The sequence below is a fragment of the Tinamus guttatus genome, unplaced genomic scaffold, assembly GCF_059628265.1.
Source record: "Tinamus guttatus ecotype Peru unplaced genomic scaffold, ASM5962826v1 Tinamus_guttatus_pri_ptg000035l, whole genome shotgun sequence".
Taxonomy (NCBI): Eukaryota; Metazoa; Chordata; class Aves; order Tinamiformes; family Tinamidae; genus Tinamus; species Tinamus guttatus.
Window position 1 is genome coordinate 8,457,599 of NW_028288569.1, and position 21,974 is coordinate 8,479,572.

The 21,974-nt window shown below is 52.7% G+C and overlaps 2 protein-coding genes across 2 annotated transcripts in view; one reads left to right on the forward strand and one right to left on the reverse strand.

Annotated features, from left to right (window-relative positions):
- Nucleotides 1-1,298: 1,298 nt before the first annotated feature.
- On the forward strand, nt 1,299-14,614 carry ATP1B1 (ATPase Na+/K+ transporting subunit beta 1). Its single transcript, XM_088534060.1, has 6 exons — nt 1,299-1,503; nt 3,772-3,900; nt 10,664-10,819; nt 11,471-11,655; nt 13,061-13,141; nt 13,844-14,614. Exons 1-6 carry the CDS (start codon nt 1,404-1,406, stop codon nt 14,108-14,110), a joined length of 918 nt encoding a protein of 305 aa, XP_088390186.1. The 5' UTR covers nt 1,299-1,403; the 3' UTR covers nt 14,111-14,614.
- A 289-nt stretch (nt 14,615-14,903) lies between these two features.
- NME7 (NME/NM23 family member 7) overlaps nt 14,904-21,974 on the reverse strand; it is an 84,710-nt gene continuing 77,639 nt past the window's right edge. The window contains exon 12 of the mRNA XM_088534036.1: nt 14,904-15,336. Within this exon, the coding sequence (XP_088390162.1) occupies nt 15,304-15,336 (33 nt within the window). The 3' untranslated portion in view covers nt 14,904-15,303. The remainder of the gene's footprint in view (nt 15,337-21,974) is intronic.

Sequence of the window (21,974 nt, forward strand, 5' to 3'; positions counted from 1 at the left end):
GGGGCGCACAGTAATAGGAGGCATCACCTGCCCCCCTGTGCTGGTGCCCCCTAAAACAGGGGGAGCTGCACGAGCCTGTCAAACACTTCAGGGGCTGCATGTGGGGACACGGGCCCCTTGGGCCCCCAGCTGCCATCAGCAGCACCTCCCCCCGAGTCCCTGCCTCTCCCCCGCCTCCAGGCAGGTGTTTCTAGCCGAGCGCACCTCAGGCCGCTGGGAAGGCAGCGCTGCTGGTGTTAAATATTCAGCAGACGTGTTACACATTACACGTGCGGGAGTGCGGCGGAGCAGGGCCGCGGCACAGGGCCAGGCTGCGCAGGAGCGCAGGGACTGGGCCACTGCATACGCTGCTGGCCCCCCAGCCCTGTGCCCGCGGCCAGCAACACACCGAGCCACCACTGCCTGCATCTGTGAGCAGTAGGGCCAGTGGGTGCTGGGGGAAATGCTGTGTGCAGCAGCGGGGCGGTGAGGAGCAGCGGGTGGTGTGTGTGTGTGCACGCTCCTGCGTGTGCACATATACACACTTGCATGCACCTCCACACACGCACGCATGAATGCATGTGAACGCACATGTGCATGCATGCAGGGGCACACACCCAGGCATGCACAGCCATCCATGTGCACACACGCATTCGAACACACATACACATGCATGCACAGGCACACTCCCAGGCATGCACAGGCAGATACACACACAGAGACACACGTGAGGGGACATGCACGTGTGGACATGTGCATATACATACGCATGCAGGCACACCCACACACATGCACACGAGTGAATACACACGCATGCACAGACACACCCCCAAGCAAGCACAGGTGCATGCACACGGAAATCCACGCGTGGACATGCGCGCACACATGCAGGCACAGGTGTGCACACCCATGCACATGCATGCACGGCCGCACCCCCAGGCACACACACATGCACACACACCCACACACGCACGCGGGAGGCTAACACGTGCCCCGGCCGCTCGCTGCGGGCCGCGACGAGGCGGGGCGGCCCCTTCCTGACCTGACCGGCCTGGCCCGGCCCGGCCCGGCCGCGCGGTACCGGCGGCGCCGCAGCCCCTCCCCCCGCCCGCTGTGCGCTCCCGCCGCGCCGCACACAGGGCTCCGCCCCCCGGGCGCTCCGCCGGCGCTGATTGGTGGGAGCGGCGGGGGGCGGAGCCGGCGCCGTATATGAAGCGGCGCCGGCGGTTGGGGGCGCGTTGCTGCTTCGTGCCCCGTGGGCGCCTCGTCCCTCCGGGTCCCGCCGCGTTCCTCGTCCGCCGCCTCCCGCCTCGCCCCGGGCCGCCCGGCCTTGCCGAGCGGGCGGGCGCCCCCCACGAGCTCGCCGGTGCCGCGGGGTCCCGCCGCGGCCTTCCCATCGAGAGCCGCCCCGCTGCCCGCCCGCAATGGCCCGCGGCAAGGCGAAGGACGACGATGGTAACTGGAAGAAGTTCATCTGGAACTCGGAGAAGAAGGAGCTGCTGGGCCGCACCGGGGGCAGCTGGTGTGAGTGCGGGGCGGGGGGGGATCACCCGCCGCTTCACCCTCCCTTCTCTCCCCGCCCCCCTTGGCCATTGGAAGGTGGGGGGCGGTTTAACGGTCGCGCCGCCGCAGCCCGCGCGAGCCGTTGGCGGCGCCGCCGCAGCGCGCGGGGCGAGCCCAGGTGCGGCGGCGGTGCCCTTGGCGGGGCGCCGCGTCCTTGGCTCTCCTTGGCGGCGGCTGCGGCCGCGCATCGCCCCCGGGAGGACGAATGGCGAAGGGGGCACAGGCGAGGCTGCCGGCTTCTCGTTTGCTCTTTCTTTCTCTTTTTCCTTTTTGGTGGAGTTCTGGGGAAAGAGGAAGCGGCGCCCGCTGCAGCGCGCCGCGCCAAGCAGACATGTGCCGCAGCCGGCGCGGCGCAGGGGGCCCTCGGGCAAGCACAGCGCCCCGGGGCTCGCTCTCCCTGCCGCCGCACAGCAGGGTTTGAGCCCTGCTGTGATGTTAGTGGGTGCGCTGGGACACGCTCTGCTGCGTCCCTCTGTAAGCAGCACCCTGGCTTGGGAGCACATATGGGTAGGTGACCTTCCTTCGAGGCACCAGGCAGCTGAGCGGTGTGGAGGAGGCCAGGGCCCCTTGTACCCGGGCACACCTGAGCATATGGGACTGCCCATGGCTGGTGGTCCCTGCTGCTTTGCTGCAAGCTGACCTGTTGCGGGAAGCTGTTTCTTTTCCAGCCCCGTTGTGCTTGGTCTCTAGCTCCATCAGCTGTACCTGTTTGAAAACCTGGGAGAACCTCTGACCCTTGAGGTGCCTGCGGCATTAAGAGCATCCTGGCTGGGAGACCGATTAAATGTGCTACCTCCCAGCGCCTGCCTTTTTGATGTTACAAAACTCAAAGTGCCGCAGACAAGAGCGCTAGTGTTTGGTTTGTTACAACAGCACCTCCTATGACCGTGCTCTGGAAAAAATTCCCGAACGTCTCTGACGTCACAGCCATTTGCTTTACGCTGCTTGGATACCAAAGAGTGCGCTTAACTCCTGGAGCTCCGCGTTATGGCACTGAGCTGGACCCAGCAACTCCGCTGCCCTGGTGGCCATGAGGAAGACGAGAGGATGGAGTGTCCTTCCTGTTGCTGTCCCCCAGCCTTTGCATTGCTCCTTTTTTCCTCTTGGTCATATTTCTTTCATAGATGTGAAATAAAACCAACCGGAACTGAATGTCTTCATCAGGAGGCATCTCTGCTAATGAAGCATTCTTGTGACCCCTTGTGGGGGTAGGATTGCTTTTACCTAGGGCTCTCATCTCCTTCTTTGTATTGGTTCCAGTCCTTGAAGTGTATCTCTTTAGATTTATAGCTAGGTTAGGATGTTGAATTAGAATCTTCTAAGTATTCTTGGTTCTCTACTCTGGTCTGCTTGCTCCCATTTCCAGATTAGCTTGGCATGGGCTGGTTTATCCTTCCTGTAGGCTGCCTGGTGATGCCTAGTACGGCATGTTACTGTGCAGTTAATCATTTGAGATAATCCTTGTAAACTGGTAACTGATATTCAGATTCTGAGCAGTGCTGCGTTTCCAGCCTCCTCCCGCCCCAGCTGAGATTATTCTAGGCATCTCCTTCAGACCAAAACTAAATTTAATCTTTTTCTTACATAATCTACTATTTCTAATTTGAAGGAGTACTGCTGGAGTGCTGTTGTAAATGAGTGCTGGTAACTGTATGGTAGTGTGATGAATCTAGGTACTTTTCTACATTTGAGACTAAGTATTGGGGCTCATTTGGCACCCAGTTATGACTCCCACTAGAGATACCTGGAGCAGATTTGACTTTGCAGTTATTGTAGACCTGATTCTGGCAGTTACGGCAGATGCCTCTGGAAATGGCTGTGAGGCGCAGCAGTGTGTGGAGTAGGTGACCTTCAGAGCAGAGCCAGGTCAGTGCCTGCCTGGCACTAGGCACTCACTTCCCTGGCAGGCACCCATGATGCTGGGCCAGCTGAGGGATGGGTTTCTTCTAAAGTATGGAAGAATCTTTTAATACTCACAGCTTCAGTTCATAGGTTTCTGGATATTGAGGAACTCCACAGAACAACTGGAGTGCGACTTAGACTTTCTGGCCCTGTTTCATAGGCATCATCTTGCTGTTAACCACATGCCTCTGCAGTGGGGCTCACTATCTGGTTTCAGAGTGCTGAGCTCTTCCTTGTGAGTGGTGAAGGTTGAAGTTTTGTCTGGGAACATGTGACTGCCCTGAGGGCTCCATTTGATTTCATCTTTCCATTTGTGTTCTCTTGCAGTTAAAATCCTCCTCTTCTATGTGATCTTCTACGGTTGCCTGGCAGGTATCTTCATTGGGACCATCCAAGTGATGTTGCTTACTGTCAGTGACTTTGAACCCAAATACCAGGATCGAGTGGCGCCTCCAGGTAACTAAATAGGAGGCCTCAGTTTGACTTGGTGCAAGCTGTTCTGGGGAGGCGGTTTGGTTACTCACCTCAAGAAGGAGGATGAAATAAGCATCTCATTGCAGCGACACATTTGTAGGGGGTGGGCATGTTCTCAGCCTTCTGTGTTACAAGCACTGGGGCTCAAAGGCAATCCTGCTCGAATTAGAAGTTGTATCACATGAAATCTTCCTCCTGACTAAGAGGAACTTAAACCTGCATTGCTGCTCTCCATTTCCCCTTGTGAAGGTGCAGAGGCTGCACTTAGGCATGGCCTCTACCAGGTTGTATTGTTTTCTCTTTCTTTGTGGCCCCTCTGTTCCCTATGGGTAAGTGAGAGGACAAGGATAAATGTAAAACCCGAGGGTCAGGGAAGGGAGGGGACAGTATGAATTCAGTAGGTGCTCACTGGGCTGTACAGGCTAACATCGAGCTATTCTCTGAGAGCTAGAGCAAACGGCGCTTACTAGGGAGTGTTTTGCCCAAATGTGTAATCAGGGCTTGGGGGTGGCTTGGGTAGCCCTGATGTGCAGCCTGTTTCTATTAGGTTAAAGTCTCTGCTTAATGAAATAATCACTTGAGTCATGTCTGCAGCCAGCCTGCCTGCCTTCCGCAGGGGCAAGCGGAGCAGCAGCCACTGCCCCGGGTGCCTGTCGCTGCCCACAGGGCTCGGCCATGCGCTGCGGGTGCCTGTGCAGCGCATGGGGGAGCTGCGCAACTGCGGCGCTCCCACACTGCCGTGACCTTGAGGCTGCTTGGCGCTGACCACCCTAATGATCTGCCTCCAGTTGCTCTGGAGAATGCTTCAGAGGCTTTTAATAACAGTGGTATTTAAGTGACAATTGTGAGGCTGGTGGCTTATAGCCACGGAAACTGGCTCTGGTGTTGTGCAGTGTCTTACAGCTCTACTGCAGACAGTGCTATGCTGTGATCAGTCCCTGCTGCCGCAGCACGGGGCATCTTACCTCTGCCAGACAGTGCTATTTCTCAGCATAGAATCACCTGTCACAGATGAGTGCTTTTCCACCAGGACTTTTTAAATGTGGAGCAGACTGAAACTGCTGTACCTGTGTGGCATTTCCTAAAGGCAGAAGCATGTCAGGGATAAATACTATGTTCAGAACTGAAAGCAGCTGTTGCTGTGCTACACTGGGCTCTGACACTTGCAGGAAAAACTAAATTGTCACTGACACTGACCAAAGCAGTTAGCTGCATCTGAATCACCAGCATAGGTAATGGTAAAGTTGCTTTTTAAAAATAAATAAAAGTTTTTTCCCCCAACTGAAGCCTAGTGGTCTCACCAGACATGAAAGAGAAGGAAGCCCATGGATCTTGGGTCCAGTCCAGGTAGACCTTGCTGTTCAGCCTGATGTCACATAATTACTTGTTGTAGGTAAGCAGCTTTGTGTGATAGCTGTGTACAAGTCTAATTTCAAAGCAACTATGAAGAAAAATTTTGTAAGACTTAAGCCTGCAGAAGATACTTGGTCATCTTGTAATGGTACATTGCACTAGTTTTGTATTTAAAAATGCTTGAACTGAGTTTCAAGATGTTCTAATGTACTACTGAAATCAAAATGGATGAAAGAAAAGGTTGTCAAGGATTTTTCTGGTGAGCAAGCTTTTGGGGCATGCAGTTAAATCAGCAGAACAAAATCAAGCTCCTTGAATATATTGCAGTGGGCTGCCTGATAAGGGTTTTAAACCAAGCTGCGACAATGGCACTTGAGTGTGCCTACAGTTTAAATGAAATAGCTGGGAACAGCACAGGCTTTTTCCAAGACCTCATACTATTGTTGCTCTTACAGATGAGGGCGAATCAACATAACACAGCAGCTGTATGGATGATGCTGCATTAAAAGCAGCCTTTTTAATGTTAGCTTTCATCAAGAGTGATGTTAATGGTGGAGGGACAACTCACTGTGCTGACAGCATGGGGGAGGTGGCCAGTCCCTGCTTCCCGCTCTGTGGAGAGGGGGTTTGCCCTGTGCTGCAGGCAGGACAGACCTCCTAGCCAGGAATGCATGTGCAGGCTTGCCAGCTATGGCACTGAGCAAGGATCTCATTTTCCATTAACTGGAACTCCTGTAGACCTTGAGCTGCATTAAAATAGAGCACCAAGGCAATTATAATTACTGTTCTCATGGTAAGCTGCAAGATCTGAACAAACTAAGTATATTGGCAGCTTGATAGGACCTCAGGCTTTCTAGAAAACCTATTTTCTGCCTGGGTGTGGTGTGCTGTTCCTCTAGGGTGGGTCACCTTACATCCAGCAGAAAGGTCAGCAAGGCAGGGAAACATGATTTGCAGGAAAATCTTGTAAGGGTTCCCACAGTATTCTTGCTCTGGACTACAGGAGGCTTGAGCAGCAGCAGAAGCTGCAGGGTGCTTTGAGTGCTCCTGACATGGCTATAACATTGAAAGCCATGAAGGGCCATTCCTGGAGCCAGATGTCATTAATATGCTAATCAGCTCCTGCTCTCAGCACACCAGGAATATTATGTGCAGCTCAAGGGCAAGCTGCCTTTTTTGTACTTTTCCATAAGAGATTTTTTTTTTTCCTTTCCTTTACCCTGGCCTGAGGGAAGTGCAGCTTACCTTGTTTCCCAGCCTTTACCATTGCCACAGCTCCTGTGTCTCTGTAATAAATGATTTGGAGGGGGGAGGGAGGGGAAGCACTGGTGTGCTGGCCTCAGTGGGGCTGAGCATTTCTGCCATCTTGTGGCGTTTGCCCCAAGCGACGCAGTGTGATGGCACTGCAGCTGGTGTGGGGTGAGAGCTCACTCCTGCACCAGTCTTTTCTTGAGTGGTGCCTGCAGAGGGGAACTGCTCTCGAGGTGGATGGTGCCCTCTGCCCTCCCAAATGCTGGTTTGCACTGCTTGGGCTGGGCTGAGTGCAGTGGAAAAGGCCCCTCTGGTACCTTTTCCTTACTTGGCTCCCATAGTTTAGAGCAGCAGGGAGATAAAGTGGAGGGTGGCAGGGAAGTCCCACAGAGCAGATGTCTGTCCTGCAGTGTTGCTCTCTTGTCTTGGCACCCATGTGTGGAAGGAGATCCCCGAGGCCAAGCTCCAGAGATGCTGCTGCCTTCCAGCCATGCAAACTCACTGTGTCAGGAAACAGGCATCTTCCCTCTGCATTTTCTACTTCAGGGTGGGGTGAAAGGTGGCTGGAGGCCGTAGTTCAGTATGGAGGCTCTGATCCACTCCTGCTTAGTGCACCTGGGGGTGGAGCGGGTGCATGTGAGGAGGTAGTAGCTGCTGCCTGTGGGGTCTGTGTCATCCCAGCAGTGTTTAGACTAAAAGAGGATTGAATGGTATGGGGAAATGAGCAGGGAAGCAACAGTAATTGCTGTGGGCTTATGCAATGCTTCCTGATAAGCCTGACCTCCCGCTTATAGTTTCTGTCCCTTCACTCAGGACACTCTTTTTCCCTTCACTCTTATTTTTTTTCCCTGCAGTTTAGGATGATGTTTATCTGGAAAACTTAATATTAAATGAAACTGAGTAAGTCTGATTAATGTGCGACTGTTTTTGGAAGTGAAACTGTAGCTCAAATTCAGTGAGTTTTCACAAATGTTTTCTAAGCTAGCTTGGTACACGTATAGAGCTAGAAAACCATCACGAGGTAGTGCATGTGTGTACAGCCTCGGGGCATTGTTCATCACTTATGTGAATAGTGTCAGTGAAAACAGTAATTTTATCTAATACTACTCTGATGCAGTTGTAGAGATAACCTATTGTAAAGAAACTTATTTGAGTCTTTCACATGTGATCAATGGTATCCTCATATGTGATATTGCAGTGGATCTCTGGTAATAATCTGAGATGCTGAATTACAGCAAAGCATACAGCTAGAGGGTGAGGGGGTTATTTGAACTCTGGGTTGTGAAAGTATTTAAGATTTCCTTTCCTCCTGCCTTAGAGCTTGCTCATGAGTGGTATCTGCACATGCGTGAGCCCCCAGGAAGCTTTTTCAGCCCTGTTCTCTTAATGAAACTTAAGCTCCCTTGTGTCTACTGGTCCCTGCTAAGTAGCACTTGAATGACTCAGCTTTAAAATAGTGTAGGGATTTTCTTCCCCACCTACTTGTTTTAATTTTCCTAAGAGGAATGGGGGGGATGAGATGAGGTTTCATTGGGGTTACAGAAGTGTTTCAGAAACATTGCTGCCGCCTCTGTCATCTTAAATAAGTTTCACAGGTGTTTTTTTTTTTTAATGCTAGCTTGGTACCTCCATAGTCAGAAAGCTCTCACAGGATGGTGCAGGGTGGAACCTTATTTAAGGTTCTCCTTTATTGGGCTTTTCTAATAACAGCATTGAAGGCTTTGATTTAGGGAAACACAGAAGAGACAGAAGATTTGAGGGGAAAGGGGAGAAATGATAGATGTGTGCCTGGGGCCTTCTGTCACAGGTGTGTGAGAGTGGAGGGTGCAGCAGAAGCTAGTGATGCATTTCTCTTCTTTCATCAGGGTAAGACTAGTTTTGTGATGACACTTTTATCTTCACAAGGCTTAACTTGTTTCTGTTCCAAAAGTGGCAGACCAAGCAACACTGTTCATGTCCCATACAAAGCAAGCACCCCATCTACCAAAACATTAGCAAGTCTGGCTCATGTGAGCACCTGGGTTGCGGTGAACGTAGCTCCTGCACCAGATCCCTGTCCTGGAGCAGCTCCACTTGCTGGTCACCAACTGCGGGAGCAGCTGAGCAGAGGCCAGGCCTGCAGGGTGAGAGTGCTGGCTTTTAACTGCACACATGTATGGCTGGGCTCTCCAAGCCAGAGTGGGGATCACCCATGGGGTGGCTTCCACAGTCTGTTCCATGATGCTTATTTTGGTGACCTTCCCTTCAGTCACAGCTGCCTGGATGCCATGTCTTGCACAAGATAAAGAACAGGGCAGGGGAGCTGCCTGGAGGTTTGGTGGTTCTGAGCAAAATTAACACTGCAAGTGTGTGGCAGAAGTTGCAGTGTTTTGGAAAGCCAGGCTGTGCCTGTTTTTACACACTGGAATGATGCACCTGTAACCTGAACTCAGGGGAGGGCAAATCCCTGAGCAGCCCTGTGGCCTGCCCTGCAGCACCAGACAGGCACTTCAGCCATGAGCCTGCAGCTTTCCAAGAAGGACTTGGCAGGATGGAACGGAAGGACCTTCAATTAAACTGAACCCTACATTGTTTTAATGTATCTATAGATGAGTATAGACAGATGTACATATAAAAAACATTAGTGAAGCAAGTAGTTGCTTGAAAAGCTTTAGTAACTTTAGGGGCAAGACTGAGTTTTGCTTGTGGTGAGTACTAAGGTGCTTCTAAACTTAGAGCGCTCAAGTGGGCGAGTCTTTGCTAAAGGGAGGTTTAAGAGAAGGTTGAAACAGCTTCCCAGAATAAAACATGAAACCACAAGCTACTTGCTTGATGTCTTGCTACCTTTGACTGCTAGGAGCTGTGTTTAAGGGCATGAAGCTAATCTTTGTCCTGGGTTACAAATTCCAGCCCTGTGGGAAGGGGGGAGTGGTGAGCTGGCTTGAGGCAGGGCTAAGTAGAAACACTCGAGCGGTGGCAGTGGCAGCGTTGCAAAAACTGCTGGAGTCACAAGCTCCTGGGGGTTTTGGGCAGCTGAGCTGTGGGAGTTTTGCTGTAGAGGAACTTGCTGACACAAGAGCTTCCTCCGAATGCTGCCAAAGCAAGTGCTGCTCCCCTACTTCCTTCTTTTTTTGTTCTTGCTAAAGTGAAGGTGACAAACCAAACAGGGCTTGAGACCCCAGTAATTGCAGCAGCAGCCGCAAAAGCAGCATGAGCTCCAGTTCCCATTACTTTAAACTTCAGTATTAGCCATGCATCAACGCGTTCAATTAAAGTGTGACCCACACGTCACGCAAGAGCAGCTATTTTTAGGTCCCATAGTGACAATCAAAGGGCTTGGCATTTTTCATTATCTATAGGAATAACATGCATCTAATCTCTTCTCCATGCAGTCTGTTTTTTTCCAGTCCTCTTTATAAAGCTCTTTGTGTAGAGCTAGTTGTGCAGCCCAGAATCTAGGACTGTTTTAAACATCTGCCCTGTGTGACTGCATTTCCTGCCTACTTATTCAATGATCTGCTTCCGGTTAGAGCTCAAAATGTTCTTTGTGTAATCAGAAATACCTGTGCAGGGAGTGAAGAGAGCAGAGAAAATGACCAGGCTGTTGAGGTTAGTGGGTGGGAAAGCATCTCTTGTCCTGCATCCTGTCAGACTGCGCAAAGGAGTTGGGAAATGTGAAGAGCAGAGGGAGGCAGCCCTGGTGTTGCCTGTGGGCACAGGAGGTTTTGGGGGCTCATGGAGGGAAGCTCGCAGATGTGCACGTCAAATGGCGAGGGAGAGGGAAGGTAGCTCCGGGGGAGCTTGCGGTGCGACCTTGGCTGGCATGCATGGGGCCTCTCTTCACGTGGGCAGGAGACAGGACTGGGCAGGTGACCTGCAGTTGAATGGTTTTCTTGAGGAAAAGCTGGTCTCATAGCCTCCCTTCCAGGTGCTGTGATTCTTATCTGTGTAGTGATGCAAACAGCATGGCAGGGTTTCTAGACTGCTGTTGGAGATCAAATCAGCTCACCTGCAATGAGTTGAAGCTCTTCTGTGTACATCCTGGAGTCTGAACGATGCAGATGAGCACACTGCTTGATGTCCTTGGAGCATGAAGCACTCCTGGAGGCTGAGCACCTTGGAGGTCTACTTACTATCATCCTCCTGACTTTGCTTTCCTTAGGACTGACGCAAGTTCCCCAGGTACAAAAGACTGAAATTTCCTTTGTCGTCGCTGATGCCAAGAGCTATGACCCATATGTGAGGAACCTTGAGAGGTTTTTGGAGGACTACAGCGCTGAGCAACAGACTGACAACATAGTCTTTCAGGACTGCGGGGGTAAGTCTTGGTGGTTTCCCAGGGCTGGGGCCCCTGGCCACTGCCTCTGTGTCACCTCCATCTGAAACTGAGGGTTAGTTGCCTTGTCCTGCGTCTTTTTATTGTAACCAGTGACACGTCAGTAAACTGGAGCTGACAGGCTCTGCTTTCAGTCCTAGGCTGCTCGTTGAATGATCGGTTTGGACAGGGATTGGATTTGGACATGGCTGTACCTGGAAGCTTATTACAGAGCATACAAGGCAGGGAGCTTCCAGATTTCACTTGTGGTCTGCTGATGACTTTGCTCAAGCCTCTTTGGCTCCTCTTGATGCAGTGGGTGGTATGAATCAGTTACCTGTAGCAATGTGAAGTGAGAACTGTCACCTAATGTGCTTGCAGGGTCTGTGATAGGAGCCCTCTCATAAACGCTGCCCCTAAATCCCCGAGCCAGTTAGCAAACGAGCCCTAGGGACCTGCTTGTGTGCAACCAGCCTGTGCAGAGGCTGGCGCAGACCTGCCGTGTCAGCCTCCACCAGCTGCTTACCCTTATCCTGGGGGACAGGGAGATGCCAAGGACACGGTGAAACTCAACACTGCCGCTCCTGGCAAGTGGAAGCTTTGCAAGGTCCTGTTGCATGCAGTTGTTTTTTCTTCTCCTCCCCACCACTGCAGAGATACCTGCTGACTACAAAGACAGAGGACCATACAACGATATCCAAGGCCAGAAGAAGGTCTGCAAGTTCAGGCGTGAATGGCTGGAAAACTGCTCTGGGATAAATGACCCAACCTTTGGCTACAAGGATGGCAAACCCTGCATTCTAGTCAAGCTTAACAGAATTATTGGCTTCAAACCTAAGGCAAGTATTTCTTCCTTTTCTAATAGAAACTGCTGATAAGGAGGAGGAGTTGGCTGCAGACTTGCTCTGGCTCTGGAAAAGCTATTCAGTTAGCACCTGCTTTCCTGTTGCTAGAGAAAGATTCCTATTAAACATGTTGTGCAGAAGAGAAACTTCAATAGGCTTTGCAAAGACTTTTCATTAAAAAGCTATGGAAACTGCATGCTGCTAATTGATAACAATTAGCAGTGAATGCTCACCGTGCCTGGTTAGCTCTCTGGTTACCTTGCTGACCTTGCTAACCGAATGGCTTTAAGAAGGCATTTCTCTAAATTCTACATTTATATCTATAGATAGATATAGTGTATGCTGCCATGTGATGTAGGAGGCCTGCTGTGTCTGTACTAAGATAAGCAAATTGTACCCTGCTTCGATCTGTTCCATTCTTTCCCCAGGCAGCACAGAGCTGCCTGCCTTGCTGAAAGCACTTAATTAAATGAAGTACTGCTATATTAAGTGGTATTGGACTCATACATAGTCTGTAAAGCATAAAGATAGACCGGCAAGCAGCTTGAGAGTCCAGTGCAGATCTTACAAAAAGAAAGGTGGAGATATTGTTAGATCATGTACCGCGGGTTGCCGGCTGTCACCCCAGTGCTCTGCGCTGCACCTAGTGGCAAATTTGCACTAATGTCAAAAGACTTTGTTCTGGACACACACTGCTTTTACTTGTATTTTTTTTTTCCCCAACACATTGAAGTACTGAAAGTTTCTCTCAGAATTGAGTGGCAGAATACATGCTATTGAGTAAGGCCTTGTGCAAAACACCCCACTGCATCTTCCAGATGGAAAATGATGCAAATGGTGAGCTGAGCACCCTTCATGCCTATCCCTATCTGTGTAGCCACGAGGAGGGGAAACGAACTGTCCAGATAGCGTGTGTTGGAGAACTTTCTCCTTCAAATGGAGACTTCCTTGCGCTCCAGGAGAGACCCCCACAGCTGCCGCGTTGGGCAAGGTGCAGAGCAGATCCCAAGATTTGCTAGGACGTGACGCAGAGCTACGGAAGCACTTCCCCAGCTTTCCTTAGCTTACTTGGAGCTTTTGCATGTCAGAGTTGAGGGGCACCAGGGCGCGACTCCTGGTCTTGCTCTGGATCCCGCTGCACGCCGCCAGCAGCAGATGGTGGGTCTCGTTCTGCCACTGCCTTCCCCGCAGCAGCGAGGCTGCGAATCCCCACGCTGTACCCAGGTTAAATCCCACTGCTTCTGTTGGGTTGAGTTGCTCGGCCCTCCCAAGAGCCGTCGCCAGCAGCTGCGGCCCCTTGAGGCAGTGCTGGGAGGGAGGCCAGGTAAGGGCGCAAGGCTCCGCTGCTGCCCACAGGGAAGCAATGCCAACGTTCTCGTGCGTTTTGGCTCTCTTCTAGGCTCCGGCAAACGAGACGCTCCCTGCAGAGGTGGCAGCGAAGTTCAACCCCTACCTCATCCCTGTGCACTGCAGCCCCAAGGTAAGTGAGGTCCCGCAGGGAAGGAGGGGCTGAATCTGTACCCAGTGTTAGTTACCAGCCTCTGAGAATGAAGCGTGTTTCAAAGCCTGAGGGTGAGATGCACAGATGTTTCCCTGCATGTTTAAAACAGACAGTTATGGAAGGAAATCAGCTTAAATCTATCCCTGTTGATACTAAGTTGTTTACAAGGTGACAACCTGTCAGCAGATGAAAAAATCCAGTGTGTGTGTGATGGAACCAGGGAGCAGCCCAGAGCTGCTGCTCTGCTAGGTTCTTGCTGCCCAGCATAGGGATGGAGAGGATGGGGATGTGTGGGAGCTTCCAGCCTTCGCCTTTCTGCAGACCCCCTGGGTACCCTCTCTGCAGGGAGAGGTGACAGGCCAGGCGCTCCCAAGGCCCCCCAGCGATAACGACAGCCAGTGCTGCCCTCACAGAGAGGGGGAGGAGGGAGCGAGCAGGGACCGGCACCCTCCGAGGGGCCGTGTTGGGCCGAGACGCACAGGTGGGGCGTGAGACGCGCCGGGAGGCACCTTGCTGTAGCCGGGCGCTAGGTGGGTGTCCCATCCCCCTGGCCGTGCCAAGAGCAATGGGTGATGCCCAAAGAGGGGCCCGTCCTCGCAGACAAGGAGGGCGCTAGGCAGACCCCTGCAGAAGGAGCAGGCAGGTGCTTTAGTGTTGGCTCTATCTGCCCTTGCTCTGCAGAGAGAAGAAGACACAGACAACGTGGGCACGGTGGAGTACTATGGCATGGGTGGCTACGCCGGCTTCGCCCTGCAGTACTACCCCTATTATGGGAAGCTGCTGCAGCCGCGCTACCTGCAGCCGCTCGTGGCCGTGCAGTTCACCAACCTGACCTACGACATGGAGGTGCGCGTGGAGTGCAAGGCCTACGGGCAGAACATCCAGTACAGTGACAAAGACCGCTTCCAGGGACGCTTTGATATTAAATTCGACATCAAAAGCAGCTGATTGTAAGCACAACCCTTTACCCCCCGCCCCCGACCCCTTCCTCCTAGCCATTTAAAAAGGTTTAAAAAAAAAAAAAAAGAACAAAGAAGTAAACCTACTAGTCTTGAACAAACTGTCATACGTATGGGACCTACACGTAATCTATATGCTTTACACTAGCTTTCTGCATTTACTAGGTTAGAATGTAAACAAAGTGTAGCAATAGCGACAAATATTTATTCTACTGTAAATGACAAAAACAAAATTGAGCCTTGGGACATGCCCATTTTTACTGTAAATTATGATTCCATAACTGACTTGTAGTAAGCAGTGTTTCTGGCCCCTAAGTATTGCTGCCTTGTGTATTTTATTTAGTGTACAGTACTATAGGTGCATACTCTGGTCATTTTTCAAGCCATGTAATGTATCTGTTTTCTACTTCTTGTGAGCAAAGACTTCTGCTGTCCAAGGTGTAAATACTCAATGGGACTAGAACTGGCATGTTACTTTTAATTAATTTTTTTTTTTTTTTTTTTGCATTTTAAAAGAAAGGCCCACCCGTGAGACTCTATTTATAAACAGCACTCCATAAGGCTTCTGACTTTTCTGTGGTGTTAGGGTATTTTATTTGGAGGGGCGGCAGGGGAAACTAACTTAAGTGACGCTGAAGAAACTAGCTGATTGTGTACCGTGCTCGTAGCGAATGCTGTCTCGCTCTTTCCCCCCTTCCCCTCATCCTCCAGTATGTTGCGTGAGAGACCTGGGTCAGACTATCACTCTGCTCAGTGATAGCCATAACTCTTTGCTTTGTATATTTTCTTTCTTTTTTTCCTGCTGGAGGCATCGCACACTGTGGTGCTAATGTCTTTTTTGAATGTTTTAACCATTTTCATGGTGGAAGAATTTTATATTTATGCAGTTGTACAATTTTATTTTTTCTGCAAGAAAGTGTAATGTATGAAATAAACCAAAGTCACATGTTTGAAAATAAATCTTTTATTTTAAACTTTATAAAAGCAATGCAGACCCCATAAACTGATGTTAAATGTTGTCTAAAGTGCAAAACTCTATGTTCTAACATGTAATAAAATAGCCAGGAGTACAGTGCTCTTGTTTATCTTGTATTTCAGTCAGGTTGAAACATTGGACAAATAAAAATGAATGAACACACACTCCTGTGTCCGCTTCCTTGGTGGGGGTGCGGATGGAGGCTGCTAGTTGTCCAGAATCTTGAAAAAGTACTGCACCTATGGCAAAAACAGAACGCAGATTTAGCATTTCCAGTGTGCCGGAGCATGGCACAGGCCAGACATGTGTTGGGTTTCCCATAAACTGCCGCCACCACTGTGGAGTGAAGGAGTCAGGCAGCAGCTCACAGCAGGGTGGCTGCTGTTGAGGGTTTGCTAAGTAACCGCAGCAAGAAGCGAACGCTGGTGGCAGGCGCGTGACCAGTGCGAACAACCTCGTGTGGTGAGGGGAGCTCCGGCAGCAGCATGTTAATACAGAGCTTGCTCGTGGCCAGCACGAGCTGAAGGGCCCTTGGGTACGTGCTGCATGTCCAGGAGGGAGAAGGTAGAACAGGAGAAGCAGGGGCGGCACGCAGCAGCACCCTGATCCCTGCTCTGCCAGCAGCTGCCCTCACCCGCCAGGGCTGCTTGTGGGCTCCGCAGGTCTCGGCAGCCCCTTCCCGCAGGGGACCTGGCCGCCTCGTGCCGCTGGGCGCAGATTACGAGGGGCTCCTGTGCTCTGTGCAGGGGCAAAACGGGGTTTCCTAGAGCGAGCTGCTCCCGACAGAAGCGCTGCTTGCAGGAGGGGAGCCTGTGGCACTTGCTGCTGCGGAACAGCCAGGAAGGCTCTTGAGCAGCACCTGTGTACGCACCGCGCTACCTGGCACTCCTACCCCGGCACGGGAAGTGGTGGAAACGTTACCTGCCACCGCGCCCTTGGCCACGGTCGCTGGGCAAGGGTTTAACCATGATGCTGGGACGGACCCAAGAGCTGAAATGCCTCCTACGGGGAGCTCCCTGCACCCGCGCTGCGGGACCCAGCCCTTGCACCCACGGGTGACAACCGGCCGTGGCCAGGAGGGAGGGCAGCGCGTGGATCGGGGCTCCTTAGGGCAGAGAGCACCTCTGCAAAACAAGGCCTCTGCACACGGTGTTTGACAAAAAAACAAAAAGCTGCTTTTAAAAAGACAACTCAAGGTTAGGTAATAAAGAACCTTCTTGTATACTACACAAGAGCAAAGTCCTAGCAGGAGATGGTAATGAAGACAATGATTTATTCCAGGAATTTGGACAACGCAGGAAGCTCATGGTGCCTTTGCTGGCTTCAAGCAAGCGTCAAAAGACTCTAGTCCAAGGCAACCTGATTACTGCAGTATAAAATATCGCAGCACAAACCAACCCTCCTGCCCCAAGCTCCCCGTTCCAGTAGCAGTGGAAGCCGCACGGCCGCTTCGCTGGGGCAGAGTGATGCAGGCCTGCAGGGGAGCAGCTCCTCGCTCCTTGCACTCTTCTGCCAGGCTGCCAAACAAAAAGCCGTCCCTCCCCTCACGCCAAAGAGGTGTAAAACCCTCCCAACTATTCATGGGTTTCATGACAACTGGGTTACCACCCGGTTAGGGGGGGAAAAAGACCAAAATTTCCAGACCATCCTGACTCAGATACCCCCATGTAAAACAAGGAAAGACAAGCGCAGGACCTTTGAATTGTAGCTCACAGAGCATTAAAAGGAATTAAAAAAGAGAAACCCCCGTGTCAGTGTCTGAATGGACGGCTACAACCCAGCTCAACCTAAACTCCCCTTTAACAAGATACAGGTGATAGGGACTTGCTAAGGCAAGTGGCCAGGCAAAAAACTTTTTGGGTACGAGGAGAGGGGGTAACCATCCTAGTTTAAACTCAACCTACTACCTTTAACATTGATATCAATATCTCCTTTTTTTGTGTGTGCATGCTGTAATACCAATGTTTTTTTTTTAAAAAAAATTCTATTCCCCACAAAAAGGCATCTCTTTCCTTATTGCCTTAATGTAATAGTACAGCACATTATAAACTGTCAGTTTGAACACTTTGTTCTTTCTGCCAGATTGGCTCCAAGTAGTTAAGCATAATTGTTGTCATTAAAGCAAATTTTATCTCCGTTCTTGTTGATACAGGACACCTGGACTCCAGGGTGACAGGCACATAAAAACACTTGTAAAACCCAGAGCGGCAAGATGCATTTAAGGACAAGGCCCTTGACCGCCTGTGTCAGCACACACCCGTGCACACAGGGCAGCAATCGCTTTTATGTATCTACGCGCTGCGATTTCCAGGTTTCTGCTCCCGGGCTGGCCTCGAGCATGCGCGGCACCCGGGTCCCACGCGGCGCCCAACACGTGCCGTGCGCGCAGGGGGGCAGCCGAGCGCCGCGGCCTCATGCCCCACAGCGACGGTGCCGGGCGGTGCCGCTCCGAGCGCCGCAGCTGTGGCAGCGCGGCTGTGGGCCCGGGCACACGGGTGGCTTCGAGCAGCTCCTTCCATGCCCACGACAGGCGGTGGTCCGAGTGCCCCTCGCCCCGGCCAGGTGGCATCAGCCTCGGCTGACGCATGAGCCCTAAGGAGCTGCCTCCCCCTCGAGGAGCTGCTATTGGAGCGCCCAAGATCCACACGGCTGGAACGCCGCAGCAAGTGCTGCAAACCTCTGCACCCAGCTGTTCCGCACCGCTCCCGGCATCGCTGTGTGGATCAGCTGCCACCAGCTCCCAGGAAACCTGCGGAAAGGATCCTTTTCCCCAAGAACGCATGTTTTGCCAAGAGGTGACAAGAGCCATTAGTTTTCCCCCACAAATGACAACACACCTGGTGTTTTGCTGGAGAGAAGAACCAAAACGCAGGAGTTCAGCACCACCAGCTGATCTGAGGTGTTTCTACCTTACACTGTCCCAGCTGGAGACAGCCTGAAGAACGCAGGCCTCCTTCCAAGGAGAGGCACTTGGAGGTCCTCACACTGAACCTCCACAGAGGCATTAGGTATTCCAAAACATGCTGTATTTTAGGCAGTAAAGTTATTCTCCATTTTAGGGGCTGACCATAGCATAAACCTCAGAAAACAGAGCTGTGCAAGACTCTCAAAACACTTCACGTGGACCAAGGACAAGATGGGTGTCAGTGACACCAGCAGGTCGCCGCTGTCCCAAAGGCACCCGGAGGTGCTACGGGACAAGCAGCTGCCCAGAGCCAGTCTGGCTCCGACCAACCTGGCGCCAGGGCAGGGACCTCCAGCCGATGCAGCGCCCTGGCCACCCACACCTGCCCAGCAGGAAGCCCAGCTCAGGCCAAGGCCAAGCGCCTCCTTACAGATGCCCGCAACCACCTACCTGCTCTCAGGCGGGCAGCTGTGCCTGCCCCATTCCTGCTCTGGGAACAGCAACTCTAATGCTCAGGAAGTAACAACACGGTTGAGTAGCTGTGACCTTCTGGCTTCGACCCCATAAACGGCTACACCCGGGAGCGCTCAGGGCCGCCGCATTCCTCAGGTTTTGCTTCAGGCACACGTGCCTCCCTGCAGTGCTCCCACTGAAGAAGTTGGCTGCTCCAAGAGCAGCCAGAGGTTACTGCAGAGTGTCACAGCTGGAGTTTTGGAAGTTAAAACAGCAGGCAAGAACAAAATCCAGCCTCGTGTCCTAGGTGGGCTAGTTTTGAACAACACGTGCCCAAGTGCATGGTGAGGTGTGACGAAGCTAAAGCGAGACAGCAAACCCGGCAAGGCAGCCTCTGGGGCAGAGCCAGAGCTCTCAGTGCAGGCACCAGCAGAGACTCAGGGTGTCCTGGAAGACACAGACCGGCGGCACCTGCAGTTCACCTCCCTCGCGGCCCAGGGCAAGGCAGAAGGCAGCGCGGCTGCGGCGCGTCGGCGCAGCAGCTTTGGGCTGCTGGGATTACGCTGAGGTCACAGATTGGCTTCGCATCCACCATGAAAAAGCAGAGAGCAGCTGAAGGCCTCCCCCACCTCTGTGGAATCCCAGCTCGCAGTGGGAGATGGAGAAGCTGCTGCCTGCCCGGGCTCAGGCCCAGCCTCTGCAACACGTTACAGCCGGCACCGCTTTGGGACGACGTCTCATGATTTTAATGGCTTATCGCAACCCAAGGTCACTAGCAGGAATTAAGATACCTCTTTGCCTGCGAGTGTTGTATCCACTGATGCTCAAAATGTGTTTCAGCTGCACGTGCCTTGGCCCATGACGTTACACAAACACACCCAGAGATCACGGCTTTGTACCATTCCTACAGCCCCAAGGGGGTCTAAAATAAAAGTAGTTGTCAAGCAAGAGGGCCTAGTTATTCACTGCAACATCTGTTCACAGCACCATTTGCTGTCGTGACCTCGAAGAGGGTTTAGTGCCAGCAAGTCTGCAAGAATCCGACGCTGGGGTGGCTGCTGCCTCTCCCCGAAGGACACGGAGGCCGAGAGACAAACCTGCTCACACTGCCCAAGAGCAAACGGTTTCCACTACTCACATCCACTGCAAGCTTCCTGGTAACTCCTCCAGTACAGTTGGGACAAAAAAAAACTAGGTACAGAAAAACAGAACCTTGCAATGAAAACTTTCATTAAGGAAAGTCTAGACAGCGGCATTCACTGTAGTCTTGAGCTCTTATGGTAGGCACTGCTAACACGGTCATCTCAAACACGGTGCATAGTCATGACCAGCCCAGAAAACACAGAGAGAAGGAAGAGGTCAAGAGAAAAGCAAAGGAAACTACTTGAGAAACCTACCAAACAGAAAGAGATTACAGAGCTCTGAATTCCAAACAGGACATCAGTGAAAGGACATGGCAATCATCAAGTACAGCAAGTTCAAAACACCAAGAAAATGAGTTTTATGCTATTTACAGAAGAACAGTGGAATAGAAGTGAAATTATTATTTTTTTTAAGTGAAAAAGAAATGTTTTTGTATCATACATGACTGGTTTGCTGACTCGAAGAAGTGACTTCTGAAGAACAGTTTCACTGCCTAGGATCAGTTGACCTAAGAGCTGTTAAACCCTCCTTCCCCCTGGCAGGCGTCATAGCTGGGACTATGTTATGCCAGGACATTCCCACCAGGAACTCTGCTTTTCCTCTGACAGCATCTTTGGTCACCACCAGCAAAGAAAGACCCCTGCCTTGCCAAGGCCACCAACATGAAGTAACGTGGCTGCTCCTGGCACCCACCTCATCAGAAAAGCTACAACGTGGCAGTGGCTGCTGCTTCCCCAGGACCCCAAGCAGCCCCCGAGTCACCGTGAGGGCCGCTGCCCTTCTGGAGCCTCCCGAGGGAGCCTCCCTGTCTCCGCGCCGGAGCGCAGCTCCTCGGAGGTGCCTACCATGGCCTGGAGTTGGATGGAGCTTGATGCCAGCCGCAAACACGTCCTGAGCCCGGAAAGGGGCCTCCCATGAGCACCTACCACTCCAGTGAACCCCTCCAGCTCGGGAGCGCTCCGCACACCTCGGGCGCCCCTGGGGCTCCTTCCCACACTGCAGCCAAGACACTCCGCTCCGCTCGGCTCGTGACCCGATGGATTGTGGCGAGTGGAGCAGGAAGCGCCGCAAGGAGACAGCAAGGACACGGCCTCACTTGCATTAGGTCCCAAGCGAGGATGGAAGCAACAGGCCACGAGCGCAATGGGAAGCTGCCTGTTCTTCCTGAGCAGGCAGGGTGCTCTGCAAGACAGCGCGTGCCGAGGGGACCAATTGGGCTAAACCTGACCGCACGGCAGGCAGGACAGCAACACAACCCCCCAGCAAAGCCCCGCTGGAATGGAAGCACCTCTCGAACGAGGCCACCAAAGCGCAGAGGCTCCGTCGCCCCCGTGATGGGTCAGCACCAGACGCTCAAGGCCAGGAGCTCCCTTCAAGGCCGAGCGGCTCCACGTGGCCGCGATGCTGCGGTAGGCACCAAGCTCAGGGCCTCAGCTCCCGTCCCCATCCAGCACCGGCCGACCCAGCAGCTGCCAAGCACCATCCGCTGTTCCCCATCTATCCCTCCCGCCTCTCAGCACAGCAGAAGCTACCATGACACCAAGGGGCAGGGAAACTGGCCCAGTTTAGCAACTCCGGCCACTAAGCACTCAGGGGCCGGCCTAGCTGAAGAGCCACACACCATCTCCTTGGATCCATCACTCCCTTATGCACCTTCAGGTCAGGGGAGAAGGGGAGGATGGGGCCAGACTCTTCTCCGTGGTGGCCAGTGACAGGACAAGGGGTAATGGGTGTTAAGTTGAAACACAGGAAGTTCCACCTCCATATGAGGAAGAACTTCCCTATTGGGAGGGTGGCAGAGCCCTGGAACAGGCTGCCCATAGAGGTTGTGGAGTCTCCTTCTCTGACGATCTTCCAAACCTGCCTGGATGCCACTCGGTGCCACGTGCTCTGGGAGTCCCTGCTGGAGTGGGGGCGGGGTTTGACTAGATGATCTCTAGAGGTCCCTTCCAACCTCAGCCATTCTGGGATTCTGTGATCCTGTGAAGGGTAACCCAGCTCTTAGAGCCAGCAGATGCCCAGCAACCTTGAAGAGCCCAGACTACAGCCAGCGTCGCCCTGCTGGGACAAGCAGTGAGGAGCTTCAGGCAACCATCCCCGTTGTGCTCCATGGGTGAGGAGCAGCATGGGGCCAGGCCTCCTCTCCACCCGGCAGCGCAGGTCAGCTGCTGCTCTGCTGCAGATGTAACAAGAGGGGAAAAGGGAGCCGGCCCCATCTCACCACGAGCCGAGCGGGGCCTCGGGTGAGCTACTGAGTGCCCTGCCCTCCCTCCGCAGAAGTGCCCTGCTCAGCACCACGTGGGCACGTGCCAGGGGCCCGGCCTCACTTATCGTGCGCGCTGCCTTTGGGAGCGGGTGGAACCTCAAGGGCTCCGG